Raw genomic sequence first — 18,143 nt, forward strand, 5'->3', positions numbered from 1 at the left:
AATAATGGATTGGTGTAATGCAGGGGTTCTCAACCTTGGCAACTTTAAGACTTGTGGACTTCAACTCCCAGAATTCCTCAGCCAGCTTTGCTGGCTGAGGAATTCTGGGAGTTGAAGTCCACAAGTCTTAAAGTTGCCAAGGTTGAGAACCCCTGGTGTAATGACAATGAATGATACTGTAATCCCATTATCTGGTATTTTGAAACAAGCAGGAATAGTAGAATAATATAGTGGCCCTGTAGGATATGAAACATAGCACACTGTATATAAAATAAATCAGGCCTGATTCATTTCTTTTTAAAGACTGTTCTGAATTATAGTCTTGTCTCTGTTACAGGCAGTGCTATCTTGTTATTGATTGTACTAAACAGTTTATATGTTTTAAATTACATTTTATGGGCCACCTAATTTCAAATATACAACCCTAATTTCAAATATATAAATGAATATATGAATGTAAGGATTACTTTTCAGGTTTTTCCTTTCTCCAATTATTTTTAAAACCTTAGTTTTTTTCTTGCTCACAAGACCCTCCTATGCCTATATTAAAGAGATGTATTGATTAGTAGCAATTTAATTTACCTGGTTTCTCATCTAATTAAGAAGAAAATTGTTTTGCTTTAGACTGCTGAAAATTGTATGCTTCAGCTTCAGCTCCTATCATGTAAATTAATGGTATAAATAAATGTATGCAACTAAACTGGTTTAAAACTGATATCAGTATTCCTTGAGGTACAATATTATTGAAGTGATGATTGTAACTCTTCTTAAGGTCAGAAATATCCTTGATCTCAGTTTGGAACAATAAGCACTAAGTATGAAATGACATGTTGGCAGCAAAAGTTATTGGCTACAAAACCACCTTGAATATGAAAGGTAATTATTAGGTCTAAAAAGACAGTTATCTGCCACTGAGACACTGTCAAATTGCATGCACTCATTATGAATTAATGAACTCTCAAATATCATTGTTTTTACTCACAGGCTATTAACTAAGCCAATTATCAGCCATAGAGAGTTCTAATAGCATTTAATTTCTGACATTCATTTTAATGAGCTGAAAGCTCAGCCGATACTGGCAACTCACAGTTCAACTACATCTGATTCAACAATGTTTTCTTTAAGAAGCTGTACTTTCTACCTAGAGTTCAGATCCTACAATTGCAGCTCTGAGGTTCTAGTAGAACTTTTCCCAGGCTGGTGTGCTCCAGGTTTGTCAGCCACAGCAGCTGAGAATTCTGGGAACTGTAGTCACAATAGCTTCAAATTGGAAAAAAAGTAGATTGTACTCTTATAGAATAATTGGGCCCACTACATAGATTCTCTTAGTTTAATAAAAAAATACTAAGCTATAATGTGGTTTGTTTAGTTTTGGTTTAATATGTCATGTGAATAGCCATTATGGCATATAACAGTGATGGCGAACCTTTTAGAGACCGAGTGCCCAAACTGCAACCAAAAACCCATTTATGTATCGTCGGGTGCCGATTGGGCATGGCCCATATGATGGGTGTGGCCCATATGGTGGGCGTGGCTGTGGTGGTAACGGCAGACTGGGTGGGACTAAAAAGTTCAATCAATCAATTCCAACTTTGCGAGATCTTTTTTTCCCCGCGAGGAGTTGAAATTGATTGATTGATTGAACCTTTTTTTTTTTTGCACATGACGTCGGAGGCCTAAAGTGAAAAGGTTTTATAAAACCCAGCTGAAGACCTAGGACTGGGGTGACGGCGCGCATGCCCACAGAGACGGCTCTGAGTGCCGCCTCTGGCACCCGTACCATAGGTTCGCCACCACTGGCATATAAGCTATGGTTTATGATTTAGTGAGTTGTGTGAACTCATGCTTACTCCTTCCTAGTTCTGCTGTGTGCTTTCCCCAAAGTGAGTGATACTGATAGCAAATAAAAGATACTACTCCCCAATTGACTGCTCTTGGATATTAGTTTCTTTCACTGTGCCTGCCTGAACAGCCAAGTGAAATACAATTTTAGGGAGAAAATTCCATGGCTCATTTCTAACTTCTTTACCAGATAGAATAGAAGAACCTGGGATAATGAGGAGGAGGAGGAGGAGGAGGAGAGGGCATGTTAAAGAGAACGATAATTTAACAGCTTGAGGTGAAAGAGAGAATTAAAATGGTCTTTGTAGTTCCCTACCATATCTTACTTCAGTCACTATTTCCAATCCTTGCAACAGCTTCTAAATTGCAGAAATATCCCAAGGAAACGCTATTATAATGTAGCTCTCCCTCTCCCAACTATTGACGTTCCCTGATGATCATAGTTTCTACTTAGTCTTATGCGTAAATCAACCAATTGTGACTTATTTAACAAACCACAACTAACCAAAACCAATTTAAAGTGTTCTCTTTCTTCACCTACTCAAACTAAAGAGACGCAACAGTAAAGGTAAAAGCACAGTGATTTAAAAACCAGTGGGCTGTCCAATTATTAAATACTGAGTTTGACTTTACAGTTGACTTTTTAAACCTGCTCACCTATTGATGAATTTTTAAAAAATGGCAGCAAAACTAGTTTCTAGTAAAAAAAAAAAAGAATTCATCAGGGAAGAATTAAATTGTTTTTGTGTATGACATGTTTAAATTATAAGGACATAATAAATTTCATTTCTGTGGAGACTAGGAAAAGAATAGATATGAGATAAATATCAAAGGACAGACATTTGATGTATACTTTGAACATGAAAATGAATAAGTAAATTTAAGATGAATTTTGAAATGTAAATGCTTGCATTTTCTAGATAAAGAAATATGATAAAATCAAGGTTTTGCCTGTTTTTAAATGAGTGTTTATATGCAACACAAAAAAGAGCGTCAATCACATTGTTGCAACCATTATCTCAGTTATACCCTGCAGATTCCTCTTAATGTGGAATGTTTTTGCCATAGATGTGTCTGGTGACTGATAAGACCAAAACCTGTCTAAGTCTAACCTACATAGAGTACAGTAGATTGGGAAGGCTTTGGCTAATGTTTCTTTTTTCAGGACATTGTCAACTTTTAGAATGATCTTTGCCAAGGCAGCATGCTAGGGCAGGACAAAGCATGAGAAATTAGTATTTTGCAATGCTCAGGAATATGAATAATACATTTCTCTGAGTCATTCAAACAGGTGTGTCTTTTGAAAGGTTCCTGAGGCTCCTTGAAAAGCAAACTATATATGTATGTGTTTCTGTGCAGACACAACTAGGAATAGCTTCAGAAGCAGCTACAGGAGCTTTGCAAAGTTTGTACTACATCAAAATCATTTCTTTCTAGCACTGTGCACAGAACTGAATGTTAACATTAAATATTCTATTATATAAAATATAAACGTTTGTCTTCCATATTTTCTCTAACTAAGGGTTCTCCTACTCTTGTTCCTGTTTAATTAAGCTGTTTCTCCCTTTCCCCCCCACATTTTCATTCTTGAAGCCATTCTCTCTAAAACCTTTCACATTACAGGATTTCAAATGATTACGTTAGGTACTAACCAATAGAAGGGACTACACAACCTGTTTCTTCTTATTGGGACTCTCCAGGGATAAGCGTCTTCTATATTACAGCAGATGTTCTATGTTTTTTAAGCCTAAAGAATGCAATAATGAGGAAATCAGTCATGTAGTGCCTTCTACTGCTCAGTGATTAATATAACATCTAAAGCTACATATAAAATACCCCACCCCCATCCTTAAGGGGAAGCAATCTTGAGACCTCTAACATGAGACCCAGACCAATTAAAATTAGACAACTGTCTCATATGAGAAAACAGTAAACAGGAAGGTATACTTGCATAGTTTCTGTACTATTAAGGTGACTAACTGTCCTCCTTTAGCGAGGACAGTCCTCCTTTTGTAAGTTCTGTCTTCCCTTGAAAAGTGTCCTCCTACATGTCCTCCTTTTCTATATTTCAAGACTAATCTGCAGGGCTTTTTTTTCCCTCATAGAACACTCAGAACGGCGTTCCGGCACCTTTTTTTGATGTTTTTTTTTTTCAACTTTTGCATGAGCTGTGCTACTCCCGCTATTGGCTTTCGAAAGCCAATAGGAATTGCTGCTGAGCACGCCAAAACACCCGTTGCACATGCAAGTTGTCTGTATTATTGTTGCAATGAATAAAATGTTTCTTTTATTTATGATATTTTTTCCTTCAATTTATTTGTGTCCTCCTAAGTTGGTCACCTTAGTACTATAGAACTATTATGTCCAACTGCTTACAGATCCTAACTGCAAGACAAGCTGCTCATGCACTTCAACTAATTAAGGTTGAAATTATTCATACATTATTATCAGCTTCTGGGTAAACATGTTTGCAAATCTCTGAACTCAGTCCATCCAGTTAAATAGACAAAGCATGTAAATCAATAAAAAGAAAGCTCTCTATACACACTTTCCACTCCTTTTCCTTGGCTGGTACAATTCTGATTACCACAAACATTTTTCAAAAAGCTATACTTAAAGTGATGAAGGATCAGTGCCATGTATTATGTATATGGATAACAGCATGATTCATTTTTTTTAATAAAGGATCTACTATGGCAAGGTCTACCCATGGTTGAAGTGAAAAGTTTTCTAAGTCAGCAAGAACTAGCATTTAGCTAGGTATACTATATAGGGTATAGCACTATATCTCCTTCACCAGGAGAAGGTACAAAATAATTTTGCCAAAAAAAGCAGATTCTCTCAGGTACAATATTGATTACATTTAAAAGAATAAAATATAGGATGACAGTTATTATTATTATTATTATGTCATAGCAATTGTTTAAAGAATCCTCCTGAACTAATAAATGTAGATTAGAGTATAGACAGAAATTAATTTTCTTTTCTTAGGATGACATGTTCTCATAATGACTTAGATCTTCACAGTCCCAAGCACCCCTGGTGTTTAGTTTGAAATCCTTCTAAATTTAAATTTTCAGAGTGTGAAGAGTTCAGAAACGCATTAAAGCTCTGGTTTAATGGACTCCATTTTAGCAAGCATCAGAAGTGACAGATCACATTTCTGTTGGAATCTCAAAATAACAGAGAAGTCCACAACTATCTTTGGAAGTCATACTCCAGCTAAAGAAAGCAATTGTAAGTATAGTTGTTAAGAAAGATATACTAGCAGATGAGAACTGCTATAGCAGGCATGTCAAACTGGTGACGTCACGCAACATATTGGGCCGGTTTTGCCATTGTCGGCAATGGGGTGGCCGTGGCTTCCATGTGATGTGTCCGGCCCATGGGCCGGCAGTTTGACACCTCTGCTCTATAGCATCATTAAACCTATTTTGAGGATGATGTATTGGTTACCTATATGTTTCTGAATACAATTTAAGGTATTGGTATTCCAATAAAGTCCTCCATGGCTTGGATCCAGGTTATCAATGGGACTGAAAATAATTCTGCCTATCTGGTTCAATTTGCTTGAACAGAGCCAGTTTGGTGTAGTGGTTAAAACATCAGGCTAGAAACTGGAAGACTCAGTTCTATTTCTGCCTTAGGTATGAAGCCAGCTGGGTAACCTTGGGACCAGCCCTCTTTCACAGGGGTGTCAAACTGCTGGCCCGCAGGCCAGATGCGTCATGGCAAAACTGCGCCCACCCCATTGCCGGCAATGGGGAAAAAGTTGTGATACGTCGTGACACGTCACGTGACGTTGCAAGTTTGACACCCCTGCTCTTTCATCAATCTCACTTCAGTCAGCATTTTATCCTTCCTTTCACTGATACATCAAGCAGGTCCTCCTGCTTGAGCAGGGGACTGGACTAGAAGACCTCCAAAGTCCCTTCCAGCTTCTATTCTATTCTATTCTATTCTATTCTATTCTATTCTATTCTATTCTATTCTATTCTATTCTATTCTATTCTATTCTATTCTATTCTATTCTATAATTCTGGGCTATCTATGCACTCTTTTATGATGACTTGGTATTTTTTCATCTCCTCTATGTGTCCTTTTTTCCAGCTCTTCACTAAACGTTTTGTACAATTTCCAAAATAGGCATCAGGATGGGGGGGGGAACCTTGAGGCAACAAATGACAAAAATGCAGTGCAATGTCACATCTGATGTTAGGAGATTCAGTATGACTTATGTACAAGCATCCGATGTTGGAATTTGCATTGTGAAACACACTGTGTTTCATCACAATTTGTCATCACAATTCATAATGGACATTTATGAACCCAGTGGCTTCTTTCTTATCTTTCTATACTTTATCACTGTTCCAGTTTAGTACCTCCTTATTTCTTGTTACTTCCATTCACCTTCAGCTCTTTTTCACATTAACTTCTTCTGCTATGAAATCCTACTATCATTGCTCTGAGTTTATTGAAGTCCATTTTCTTACATTCCAAGATAATGTATTTGTAAATAGTCAGTTCTAGTTTTTTTTACATTCAGCACAATATGGTAGCTTTTCTACAACACTCCAATTTATTCTTCATTTCTATCAGATCAGGAATAGCTGAATCCCGTTGGTTTTCTCAACTTACTAAAGGAGAAAATGGTCAGCAAGACAGATTAGTTGTTTCCTGAAACTATATACTTAGCAGAATTTGTCTCCCAACCGATGTCAGGTTAATAAAAGGCCTACATCCCTATTATTATATGCCACTTTGAAAGATCTATGGTTTATTTCCAGAAAGTGTAATCCGTATCTTCTTGACAGGGCAGGCAATCATAATAATAATCAACAGCAGTATCATTTTTATCCATTCCTTCACTTATTTTAACTCATATGTTTTTCCAGGACTATTAAATTTACTTACTTTGATAGCTTAGTGGATTTGCTACTTTAATCTGGCCACAATGATCTATGCTCTGGTAACCCTTCCATTAGATTACTGTAATATCTCACATGTGCACTGCCCTTGAGGATGACTCAGAAGCACCAACTAGAGCAGAATTCAGTTAATATGACTTTAACTGGACTTGCCAGTTTAAATCATTCCTACCTTTAAAAAAATGTTGTTTATTGCCGGAGCACAATTAAGCAGCCTGGTACTCTTTAGATAGATTAATATTGCTTCCAGAATTGTCAGCTAGCATGGCTGTTGGAAGTAACCAGATTGGAATTTTATTTTAAAGTTTCCAAACACCTTTCCCACTGAACAAGCCCCTTGCATTATGTAAAAAATTGTGGCTACAAAATAGTGCTTCTTTAGCGCTGCAAGTTACTGCTCCTCCACTCCATCCAAAATTCAAGTAGGAGGAGCTGATGCATATAGAAAGCAAATAGTTTTATCCATATATTCAGTAATATTTGTGTCCTTCATTTATATGTCTCTGGGATGAGATAGAGAGCACCCACTATGAATTTGCATTGAATTCACTGCAAATTGCAATGCACTGATTTCATGAATGAAATCTAGAAATATTTAGATCTTCCCATTTGAAAGAAAAGCTGGTTCTACCCAGTGTGAGTATGCAATTATGCAACTGCTTGATTATTATGGGTGCTCTGACAAAAAAAAAGTTTAAACCCAATGTGATCTTTTAAAAAGTAAGTTTCCAAAATCTATACAGTAGACTGGGTATAAAACAAATTAAAAATTGCAAACCACTTCTCCCCTCCTCGTATACAAAACTCAAAAGCCTGCTTATTGAATAGTTTAATTTAGCTAAATTAAGAGACCATGTCTAACAGAATAAAGTATTCCACAATTTGCTGAAGTAGCTGATTACTACAAGCATGAAAAATAATAATTCACAGATATAATAGACAAAACCCTCTAACTAGGGCACAAAGGAAATTAAGCTAGGATAGCAAAAGAAGAAAATCCAAGTAAATATCTTATTTACACAAGGCAGCCAAATTAAAAACCAGTTATCAGACTGTATTAGGTTGCTATGAAACAAGCAACCAAACTCCTAATAGTTCCTAGTAATAGCTTTCCTTTTTTTCCAGGTGGCTTTCAAACAGAGAACAGAAAAAGAACCTACTTTCCCTTAGTTCTTGTCTTGCATCCAAAGAAGGAAGTGTCCCATATATGAATGGGAAGTATGATAGAAGACACTTAGGGGAATAATGAAGTGAAAGAGGCATTTAGGAAAATCTAATGCAAAGAATGAAGATGAGAGAAAGATTGTGTAATCTGTAGAGCAATAAAAATATAGCTTCAAAGAATGTGGTCAAGAACAAGAAATGGTTAAGATTAAAATAAGTAGAGAAAATGCAGAGTAATTTGGAAGGAAGCAAAAATTACTTTGGAAGTTTGTAAAAAATAATCTAAACAAGGAACCTCCAATAGAGCAAATAAGACAAAAAATAAAGGTGTTAAGTTTATTTGGGATGAACTGAAGTAAAAGAAATTTGGAATTGAAATGGATGCTATAAATGATAATTGATAAAGAACTAAATGATGCTGTGAAAATGTTTAAACATACTAAAGCTGCAAGTGCAGATGATTTAAGTGAAGACATATAAAATCTGAATGTCACCAATAGGATATATGGCCACACTATATGGGTTGCCAGCATCTGGGAAGTGTAATATTTCAGGAACAGAAATGTTCAAGTTAATTATATTGGTGGTTAAGGCATCAGACTAGAAACCAGAAGATTGTGAGTTCTATTTCTATCTTATGCACAAAGCCACGGGTGATTTTGGACCAGTCACTTGCTCTCAGCCCTAGAAAGCAGGAAATGGCAAGTCACTTCTGAAAAAACTTTACCAAGAAAACTGCAGGGAATAGTCCAGGCAATCACCAGGAGTCAAAAACTGACTTGAAGGAACACATGTATACACACACACAGGGAGAGTATGCATAGTACAAAAATATTATGTATGGAAACAACTTAATATTCACCACTCTTTTGTTAAGATCTGGGTCTTTTGAGCATGAACTGCATAATTTTCTTCTGTCAATATACTTTTGAATGAGCTTTAGAACCAAAGGATTATATTCTGTCCCATAAAGACAAAAGAGCTCTAAAGTGAGTCCTATAGAAAACACATTCTATGAAATGAAGAACATCTACATCTTTCTTTTGGTCACCTCCTATCAATTCCTCCAATCACTTCCTGCTTCACTGTTAAAGAACTGTTTACTCTCTGATCACTGGAAAGGTGAATATGTGCAGTGACTAATTTCTTTTCTAAAAGTGCCATATTGACATTAAGTGGTGTGGCTTTCACATTGTACATTTTCTCCTGGGATTTTATCTCTCAGTGGCTGGGCTGATTAGTGGCTATAAGGACAAAACTTGCGTCCAGTTCCTACAAGTCAAGGAGAGCAGATGTCCTCCGCTGCCAGAATGAAATGGTTGATCTTTTTAGCGTTTTACATTTGCATGACCAGTGGATTACAAAGGTAAGCTCATTTCTTTCTTCTTCTACACAACCCCCACCCCCATTTTTCTTATTGAGCATTAGGAATTACAGTTACAAAGCTACACTGGGATAGCAGTCCCTTGAAACTTCTTTAACTTCCTACAAGTACAGCACAGTTCCAGTATTAGCAGAAACACATCAGCAATGTTTTGTGAATAATCAGTAATGCATTTAGATAAATTTACAAGACATTTACAAGACATATTAATTGTAAGAAGGGGAGTGGCTCCAAAACACCTATGGGTATTATTTTACTCTTTTCAAAATATTACAAATCCATCCTGATGTACTGTACATTCTGTTCCAAATTCCTGTCCCACACCGAACACCACTATTCATAAATATATTAAGGGTGAAGAATCATCAAATTGCAAATCATCAAATGTTGCAAATGGGAATTTCATAATCAATAACAGTGAATGCCCGATGAAAAATAAATCACACGAGTTCTATTTGCTACTATCATGGATTGGATTTATTTCAGAATTAGGCAAAAGAGAGATATTTTTCAAGTATTGAATTTGATACATAATTACATTCATGTGCAGCATAGGCAAAGTTTTCAGGATATAAATAACACATAAATTCTAGTACTGCCTGTACTATAATAAAATGCTTTTCAGATTTTCTTATTTCTGTTAATCAGCATTAAGCATATAGCTCCTTCCCTCCTCTCCAGAATAACCCTGAAAAGACACCCATCTTTGCGGCAAAAATTGAGGGAACGTGGGCAATTGGCTCAGTTTTGGAAGAAATATAAGGTAGACATGATACAGTACACTCAAGACTGCTCAGCCTTCCAAGAAGCCAACGAACCCCTCTTTAACTATCTTGATGTAAGTTAAAGCCAAAGCATGAATGAAACTATGGGGGGGGGGGAGGCAGAAATATGTTAGCTATAAAGAAGACAAATGTCACATTTTTTTTCAGTGATAGAATTTAATTTTATTAAACTCTTATCCTGTGCTTACAACATGGTGTATAAAAATCCAGGAGTTATTTGACAGTATGCCACATATTCCTGGTTTATTATATATTATGAGGCCACTGAGAAATGCAATGGCATTGTTGAAAGGGCTCGGTTAAGTTTATATGTATGCATTATAAAAATTCATCATTTCTACATTTTACTGGTATGAAACATTATCACCTGGGGAAAAGATATAGTTGCCTTAAAGAGTTGTAAACATGGCCTATGTCTCTATACTTATGTGCTCTAATGCACATTATAACTGTGCTAAAGTCCAGAGCCAATGTCATGGATGTATACATCTGTCCTACAAGCGAAAAAGAAAATATATTGCCCCATCTTTCCCACTTACTCATCAGATATTTCAGTGGTATCAAAGTTTTCACTCGATGCTCAAGAGGACTCTGAAATATTTGGCTACATTTGCAAACAGACAAGTTGAATATAAGTGCAAACTGACAATTTAGCACTTCTACAAACAAGAAATGAACTGCCCTATTTCACACTCCATCACCTCCCAATATTCTTTTCTCTTAGCCAACTCTGAAAGTGGATTGAAAGAAAATTGGTGTGTAATACAAATACACAGATCCGCCCTAAGAACTAAATGTGTCAAAAACCTTTCACAGCCTGCTTCAAAATCTGCTGGAGAGTTAAAACCAAGCTGAACATACTTAAACGTAGCTAAATTGGTCTCTGATGATGGGAAAGTTTGTGAATGAGTTGAATTGAATAGACATAATTTTGTTCCATGCAAGCCTTAGACAACTGGTATGAGCAATGTGGAAGGATAGGACCAGACTTCCATTCACATCCATGTCCTACTACTTCTCACCTTTTCAGATATGTCTGAATGCCTGCAGAGCGTTTATATCTACGCCAAAAATCTTTCCCCCCCCCATTGTATACCTATCTGAATTCTCTCTTTTTGCTGCATGCTTGCAGCGGAAAGGCAGAAGAATGAGCCAGCTTTTTTCTTTCTAATAAATCACTCTTTTTTCTTCTTCTAGATTTTTAGATTTATATAATAGTCTTGGTCCTCGAAAAAGGGTATATCCAGGAGCATACTGATAGGAAAATAGTAGATACTTTAAGTGCGAAAATAAACACAGATTTTTATTAAGAAAATGTTGCAATTTAAATGCTAGAGATTAAAATTAAAAATGCAGGTGTACAATTGGCTTATGAGTAAGCTCCCCCCAAAATACCACTAAAATTAAAATCCCATTTAAACTCTTGATCCATTTAAGCAAACAACAAGACTTTGGCATAATAGAAATACTGACTGGAAAATAATAATAATAATAATAATAATAATAATAATAATAATAATAATAATAATAATAATAATAATAATAATAATAATAGTAATAGTAATAATAGTAATAATAATAGTAATAATAATAATAATAGAGTTGGAAGGGACCTTGGAGGTCTTCTAGTCCAACCTCCTGCTCAGACAGGAAACCCTATACCATTTCAGACAAATGGTTGTCCAGTCTCTTCTTAAAAACTTCCAGTATTGGAGCATTTGACAAGATTCCCCTCAGGTTTGGAAAAAGGTTCCACTTTATGTAGCCCTAATGTGCTTCTCCATTCCAGTATATGAAATAGAAATGCTTCTTTGTTTTCCTGTTCTGGCAGGTGGAATACTTTGGACAGATCTCCATTGGAAACCCTCCACAGAGTTTTACTATACTGTTTGACACTGGTTCCTCCAACCTCTGGGTACCATCTGTTTATTGTGTCAGCAAGGCATGTGGTGAGGATTGGGCAAGGGGAAAGGAAGGCACGATTTAAAAAATATCACCTTGATGCTTGCTCTATTTAAAGGCATATACATTAATAAAATCTATAGAGAAGCCTGTTGGGTTTCGTAGATGCCAAACATTGATTTGCACATGGCAGAAACCTTAAGAAAATTACTTTAAATTATGCTGTATGAAAACTGTTAACATTGTTTATGTTAGAGGTACTTGCAGAACTAGCACTATTCAGACTAGTAAATGTTGTTCATACTTCCAATAAATCCAAATGTACAGTAATTTGCTGTCATTTGACTTTCTTTGGTAAACAGATAACAATAATTGCATAGCACATTTGCTATGTGCAATACTGGAAATCCAATTATTGAGTAGAAGTGTAATATACAGCCTTTCTGTTGGACTTGTAGTACGCTGTAGTATTCCTAACATTTTGTCCACCTGCAATCTGCAAAACAGAAACCAAATCTTGCTGTTTGGGAGCATATTTACAGTGATAAATCTAAAATAAGATTGCATTCAGGAGAAAAAAAGTTTTTGTCAAGCACCAGGGAACAGAAGATCCAGGCAGTTCAAATGAGTATAAAGATTTATTTCAAACTTAAGCTCTCTACAAGAATCTGATAGTGATAGATAAGAGTCACAGGAATTCAGGGTAGGCTGGACTTAGATCTCTTGTGGGTGTGAAGGGACTCGTGACTGATGATGCATTTGACCCTTCCCTCGGGCTCAACCTGGTCATCTCCTACAGTTATGTTATGAAGAAAGAAGTACAGTAATTGAAAGCTTGTAATAATAATTTAGTAGCACAATACTAAGTATGTTTTTTCAGAAGTATGTTTTTGCTATAAAAGATAAAACAACATGAATGGCAATTCAAGATTGTTGTCATTTGCACATTTTTCCATAAGTATTCTCTAGCAACAACTTATTTTTGAGAAAATATATATGTAAAATATGGAGTGCTTATATAACTTAGATTAGCATAGTTGCAATCATAAATATATTTTCATTACTGAATCATTGGCAACTCTCATGTGCAAAATGACTGTCTTGTACTGAAGCTACAAGCAGCACATTCATATTGCCTTATTTTAAAATAAAGTCCATTCAATAGAGTCCATTCACTGTATACAGCTGTGTGGATTCACAAGGCTGTAATCTTGTATATATTGTACTTGAATAAATATGCACAGGGCTGGACTGCAAAAGTCCATAGGCCAATAAGGTCAGAGATGCAAGCATTGAGATTTCTTTTTATTTTTTTTCAATTACAGCTGAACACTCCAGATTTCAGCCATCAAAGTCCAGCACCTACACTGAAGTGGGTACTTCTTTTTCCATTCACTATGGCACTGGTAGCTTGACAGGAATAATTGGAATGGATCAAGTGACTGTAAGTGAAAAATCCTATTCACTTAAAAAGAATTTGATGCTTGATCATTTAGCCAGTTATTCTCTGATACAGTAAGGCATTATCCTGCCTATAGAGGCTGCATATCTGCATTTATCACCAAGTTCCAAACCACTGTTCATTATAGCTTCAAATGTCCTTTCAGGGAAAATGACCAGCACATTACAAAAATGGTCCATAAAGTATTTTTGGCGGCATGCCACCAAGGAGCCAGGTTACAAATTATTACAGTATTAATAGGCTTTGCTTTTATTTTCTACGTGTATTCATACGATTCATTAGGAGAACTCTAATGAAATATATCTTCTATAGTATTTGAGCAATTGGATTTCCCCTTTTTCTCCTGTGGTCTTCTATGCCCCACAGATGAGCACAATGGGCATTCCGCCAATGACTTGGTGCAGATTTTTAAGATATGCATGGAGCTGCAGGGGAAACCTGTCCCTATCCCATCATGGAAGATGCTATCTGAACGGTATTCTCTAGTCCTTGTGTGTTCTTCCTTGCTTCTAGAACAATCTTTCTCAACATGAGTATGATTTCCTGCCAGTTTTAGGATGGATGAAGAACACTTCAGCTCAATGGTGGGGAAAGGCCTTATATCTTGAATCTATAATTCAACCTGACCTTGAATGAGAATATGTTGCATCATATTTGGTGCAATTTATTTAAAGTAGCATTAGCTGTCCAAAGCCACCACAATGAAACACCAATTCCAGTCTTTTTTTGATGGAGGGGGGGAGAGGGGAGAAGGAAAGAAGGAAGGAAAGGAAGGGAAGGAAGGAAGACTTTCTCTTTTAAAAGAATTCCATGGCCCATTACTATGACTAGTTTCTTGCCACAGATTAAAATTCATATCTGGGATTTCTGTGTTTCAGGTTGAAGGACTCACCATAGTAAATCAACAGTTTGCAGAAAGTGTCTCTGAACCTGGTAACACCTTTCTGGATGCAGAATTTGATGGGATACTTGGTCTGGCCTATCCATCCTTGGCTGTGGATGGTGTCACCCCTGTATTTGATAATATGATGGCCCAAAACCTGGTGGACTTACCAATATTCTCAGTTTACATGAACAGGTAGTGTATAAAAAGTTGACTCTTCCTCCCAATACTGTAGAAAGTTTCCCTTCCAGATTAGCACCTACTTTACTTGAAATCAATAAAAGCCAATACCAAAGGAAACCATATGGTTGGCTATTTTTTTTAAAAAAAACCCAAAACCAATTATTTAGCAGGAAAAGGGAAGCTTTTCTCTTTCCCTATAAATTAGGTACCAGATTCTTATTTTTGAAACTGGGACCAGATTCCAAAGCGAGCTATTATTTTTGATTATTATTGGAAAGAATAGTTATATTCATGTACTTTCCTTTCTCGGACTCAGTCAATATTCCATTCATCATTGTGCCCAATGTCCAGGCATGATCCAGAGACAGCCCAGAGGACTGATGTGAGAAACCTGGAAAATGTGGAGTATTAGAAAATGTGGGGGCATCAATTATGGTTTAGAATTTTGAAAAGAATGAGTATGTAATAGAAAAAAAAACACAAAGAAAAGGCTCGTATCAATGTAATTATTTCTTCTTTCTCTCCTCAGAAACCCTTATTCTTCTATAGGAGGGGAACTGATTTTTGGTGGCTATGATGAGACCTATTTCAGTGGAAACCTTAGCTGGATTCCAGTCACTAAGCAGGGATACTGGCAGATCCAACTGGATAAGTACATATCTTGTTTGGAAGTAAGGGGGGAATTCTCTGAGATAATAGCTACTTTTCTATCTCTGATGAATGCTAGAATTCAGGGTAATTGCGCATTTAGGACTCAGACTTGTCAATCTTGCATAGAAGCACCACATCTGTTTCATAAATCCCAACCTTTCACTATTACAATGAGCTGTAATCATCTTTTAACTATTTAGCTGGATATGATATATATTTATCCTTTGAGTTAGAGAGCTATTTTTCACTACTTTAAAAGCCAGGAAGGTGGTTTAGGTGATTATGTATATTAATTATATCATTGTCTGTAACAGATGTTTTTACAACAGTATTTGCCAATTCTCCAAAGGTTGTAAATAATTCCTTGTGGATAAAAGAAATTCCATCTATTACTTGTCTATTCCCCCTCCATCCCTCCCTTCATATTTTTTTATATTGAAAAGCAAAGTAGCAATGCTTTGAATATTCTCTAAGTTTCTACAGTTTGTAAAATTCCAAGTCACGCATGACGTTTCAGAAAATCTTCAAATTCAATTGCTGTCATTGTGGAAGAATTCCTGCTTCATTCCAAAAAATTACAGAATCTAAAGCACCAAAACTTTCCTTATCTACTGAGCTTTGCTTCCTTGATACCAAAAGTCCTAGGAAAGTTTGAAATCAGCAACCATAAATCCTAAACTTTCAATATCTTTATAGAAGCCCTCAGCTACATCAAACGTGCAAGATAACTCTTGTTATTGTTTGACTGCATTTCTTGCCTAAGAAGCTGCAGAATGAAGAAATATTTGCTTTTAAACTAGATCCACAACAGTAGGGAAACTCCAGACAATTAGATAGTAATTTAGTACTAGTTTTGCTATATTAAATATAGCATTTTTTGCATCTTGTTGCAATTTTTGCAAACCAGATAAGGTTACTCTAGACCAGGGGTAGGCAACCTTGGCTCTTTTATGACTCGTGGACTTCAACTCCCAGAATTCCTGAGCCAGCCATGCTGGCTTAGGAATTCTGGGAGTTGAAGTCCACAAGTCATAAAAGAGCCAAGGTTGCCTACCCCTGGTCTAGACAATCCATATGGCAAGAAAAAATACGGAGATTCCTGAAGGGGCATTATAGTCACAGATAGAGGCAAACAAAACAACTTTGTGAGATGCCAAAATTCCAAGTGTGTCTTTCTTAAATAAGCAATCGCATTTTAGGAGACAAAGATATTCTTCTCCCATGGTGCAACCAGAAATGTTGTTCACTTATCATTTAAAATCTACTAATCTCCATCACTGCACATCTCTAGCACAGATCTTTGCAAAGGGGAACCATTAATGAAGTGGCAGACATTAAAACAAATGTAAGAAAACAGTGTCAGGATCAAGTCAACCTATAACCATGCTATAAGAAGAGTTACCACTGTAAATATCTTGGAGAGGCATTACCACCAAAACCCGCCCCTCCCAAGTTTATTTCCATTTTCTTTTCAGTATCCAGGTTGGTGGAAAAGTTGCATTTTGTGCAAATGGATGTCAGGCTATAGTGGACACAGGAACATCTCTCATCACAGGCCCTTCTGAAGACATAAAGCAAATGCAAACATTAATTGGGGCACAGTTTATAGATGGTGAGGTAAGTCCCAACATGGAAATCAGTCAACAGCATCCTAATCCTGGTTCTAATCTAGAATAACTTTAAATCTAAAATTATCTCTTTACAATCCTAGTTCATTCTTTCATTTCCTCTTTTTGTTTCTTTCAATTTTATTACATTCTAGTTCTTTGAACTTTAAAGAAAATTTACGCTACCATTTGGCAAAAGGTGAAGCAAATGCTTTAAAGGAAGGCTTAGGAGAAGCAGTGAATTTAGGCCAATTCATCTCCTGATTTAGCTTCTGAAGCAACTGTCTTTTTGCCCCAAAGTTGTATAACTTTTGAGAATTGGCAGCCCATTGGGTGCCCCACAGGTATTCTGAGAGAGAGAGACCCACTAAGGCAATTGGTGGATGCTACCCAGGAATAGCCAACACTCCAGAAGACAGGCTTAAGATACAGAAGGATCTTGACAGAGTTGAACATTGGGCACTACCTAACAAAATGAAATTCAATGGTGAAAAAAGTAAGGTTCTACATTTAGGCAAGAAAAACCAAATGCACAAGTATGGTTTAGGGGGTACCTTGCTCAATAGTAATAACTGTGAGAAGGATCTCGGAATCCTAGTGGACAATCACTTAAATATGAGCCAGCAGTGTGCTGCAGCTGCCAAAAAAGCCAACACAGTGCTAGGCTGCATTAATAGAGGGACAGAATCAAGATCACGTGAAGTGTTAATATCACTTCACGATGCCTTGGTAAGGCCACACTTGGAACACTGCATCCAGTTTTGGTTACCATGGTGTAAAAAAGATGTTGAGACTCTAGAAGGAGTGCAGAGAAGAGCAACAAAGATGATTAGGGGACTGGAGGTTAAAGCATATAAGGAACGGCTGCTGGAATTGGGTATGTCTAGTTTAATAAAGAGAAGGATGAGGGGGGACATGATAGCAGTGTTCCAATATCTCAGGGGCTGCCACAAAGAAGAGGGAGTGAAGCTATTTTCCAAAGTGCCTGAAGGCAGGACAAGAAGCAATGGATGGAAACTAATCAAGGAGAGAAGCAACCTAGAACTAAGGAGAAACTTTCTGATAGTTAGAACAATTAATCAGTGGAACAACCTGCCTCCAGAAGCTGTCAATGCTGCAACACTGGAAGTTTTTAAGAAGAGATTGGGCAACCATTTATCTGAAATGGTATAGGGCTTCCTGCCTGAGCAGGGGGTTGGACTAGATGACCTTCAAAGGTACCTTCCAACTTCTTCTTCTTCTTCTTCTTCTTCTTCTTCTTCTTCTTCTTCTTCTTCTTCTTCTTCTTCTTCTTCTTCTTCTTCTTCTTCTTCTTCTTCTTCTTCTTCTTCTTCTTCTTCTTCTTCTTCTTC

At 36.6% G+C, this 18,143-nt stretch overlaps 1 protein-coding gene across 1 annotated transcript in view; it reads left to right on the forward strand.

Annotated features, from left to right (window-relative positions):
• Positions 1-9,280: 9,280 nt before the first annotated feature.
• CTSE (cathepsin E) overlaps positions 9,281-18,143 on the forward strand; it is an 11,441-nt gene continuing 2,578 nt past the window's right edge. The window contains exons 1-7 of the mRNA XM_015821460.1: positions 9,281-9,300; positions 9,967-10,156; positions 11,935-12,052; positions 13,331-13,449; positions 14,346-14,545; positions 15,063-15,185; positions 16,660-16,801. Coding sequence (XP_015676946.1) covers positions 9,281-9,300; positions 9,967-10,156; positions 11,935-12,052; positions 13,331-13,449; positions 14,346-14,545; positions 15,063-15,185; positions 16,660-16,801 — 912 coding nt within the window. The remainder of the gene's footprint in view (positions 9,301-9,966; positions 10,157-11,934; positions 12,053-13,330; positions 13,450-14,345; positions 14,546-15,062; positions 15,186-16,659; positions 16,802-18,143) is intronic.

The sequence above is a fragment of the Protobothrops mucrosquamatus genome, unplaced genomic scaffold (assembly GCF_001527695.2).
Source record: "Protobothrops mucrosquamatus isolate PMUCROS unplaced genomic scaffold, P.Mucros_1.0 scaffold1334, whole genome shotgun sequence".
Classification (NCBI taxonomy): domain Eukaryota; kingdom Metazoa; phylum Chordata; class Lepidosauria; order Squamata; family Viperidae; genus Protobothrops; species Protobothrops mucrosquamatus.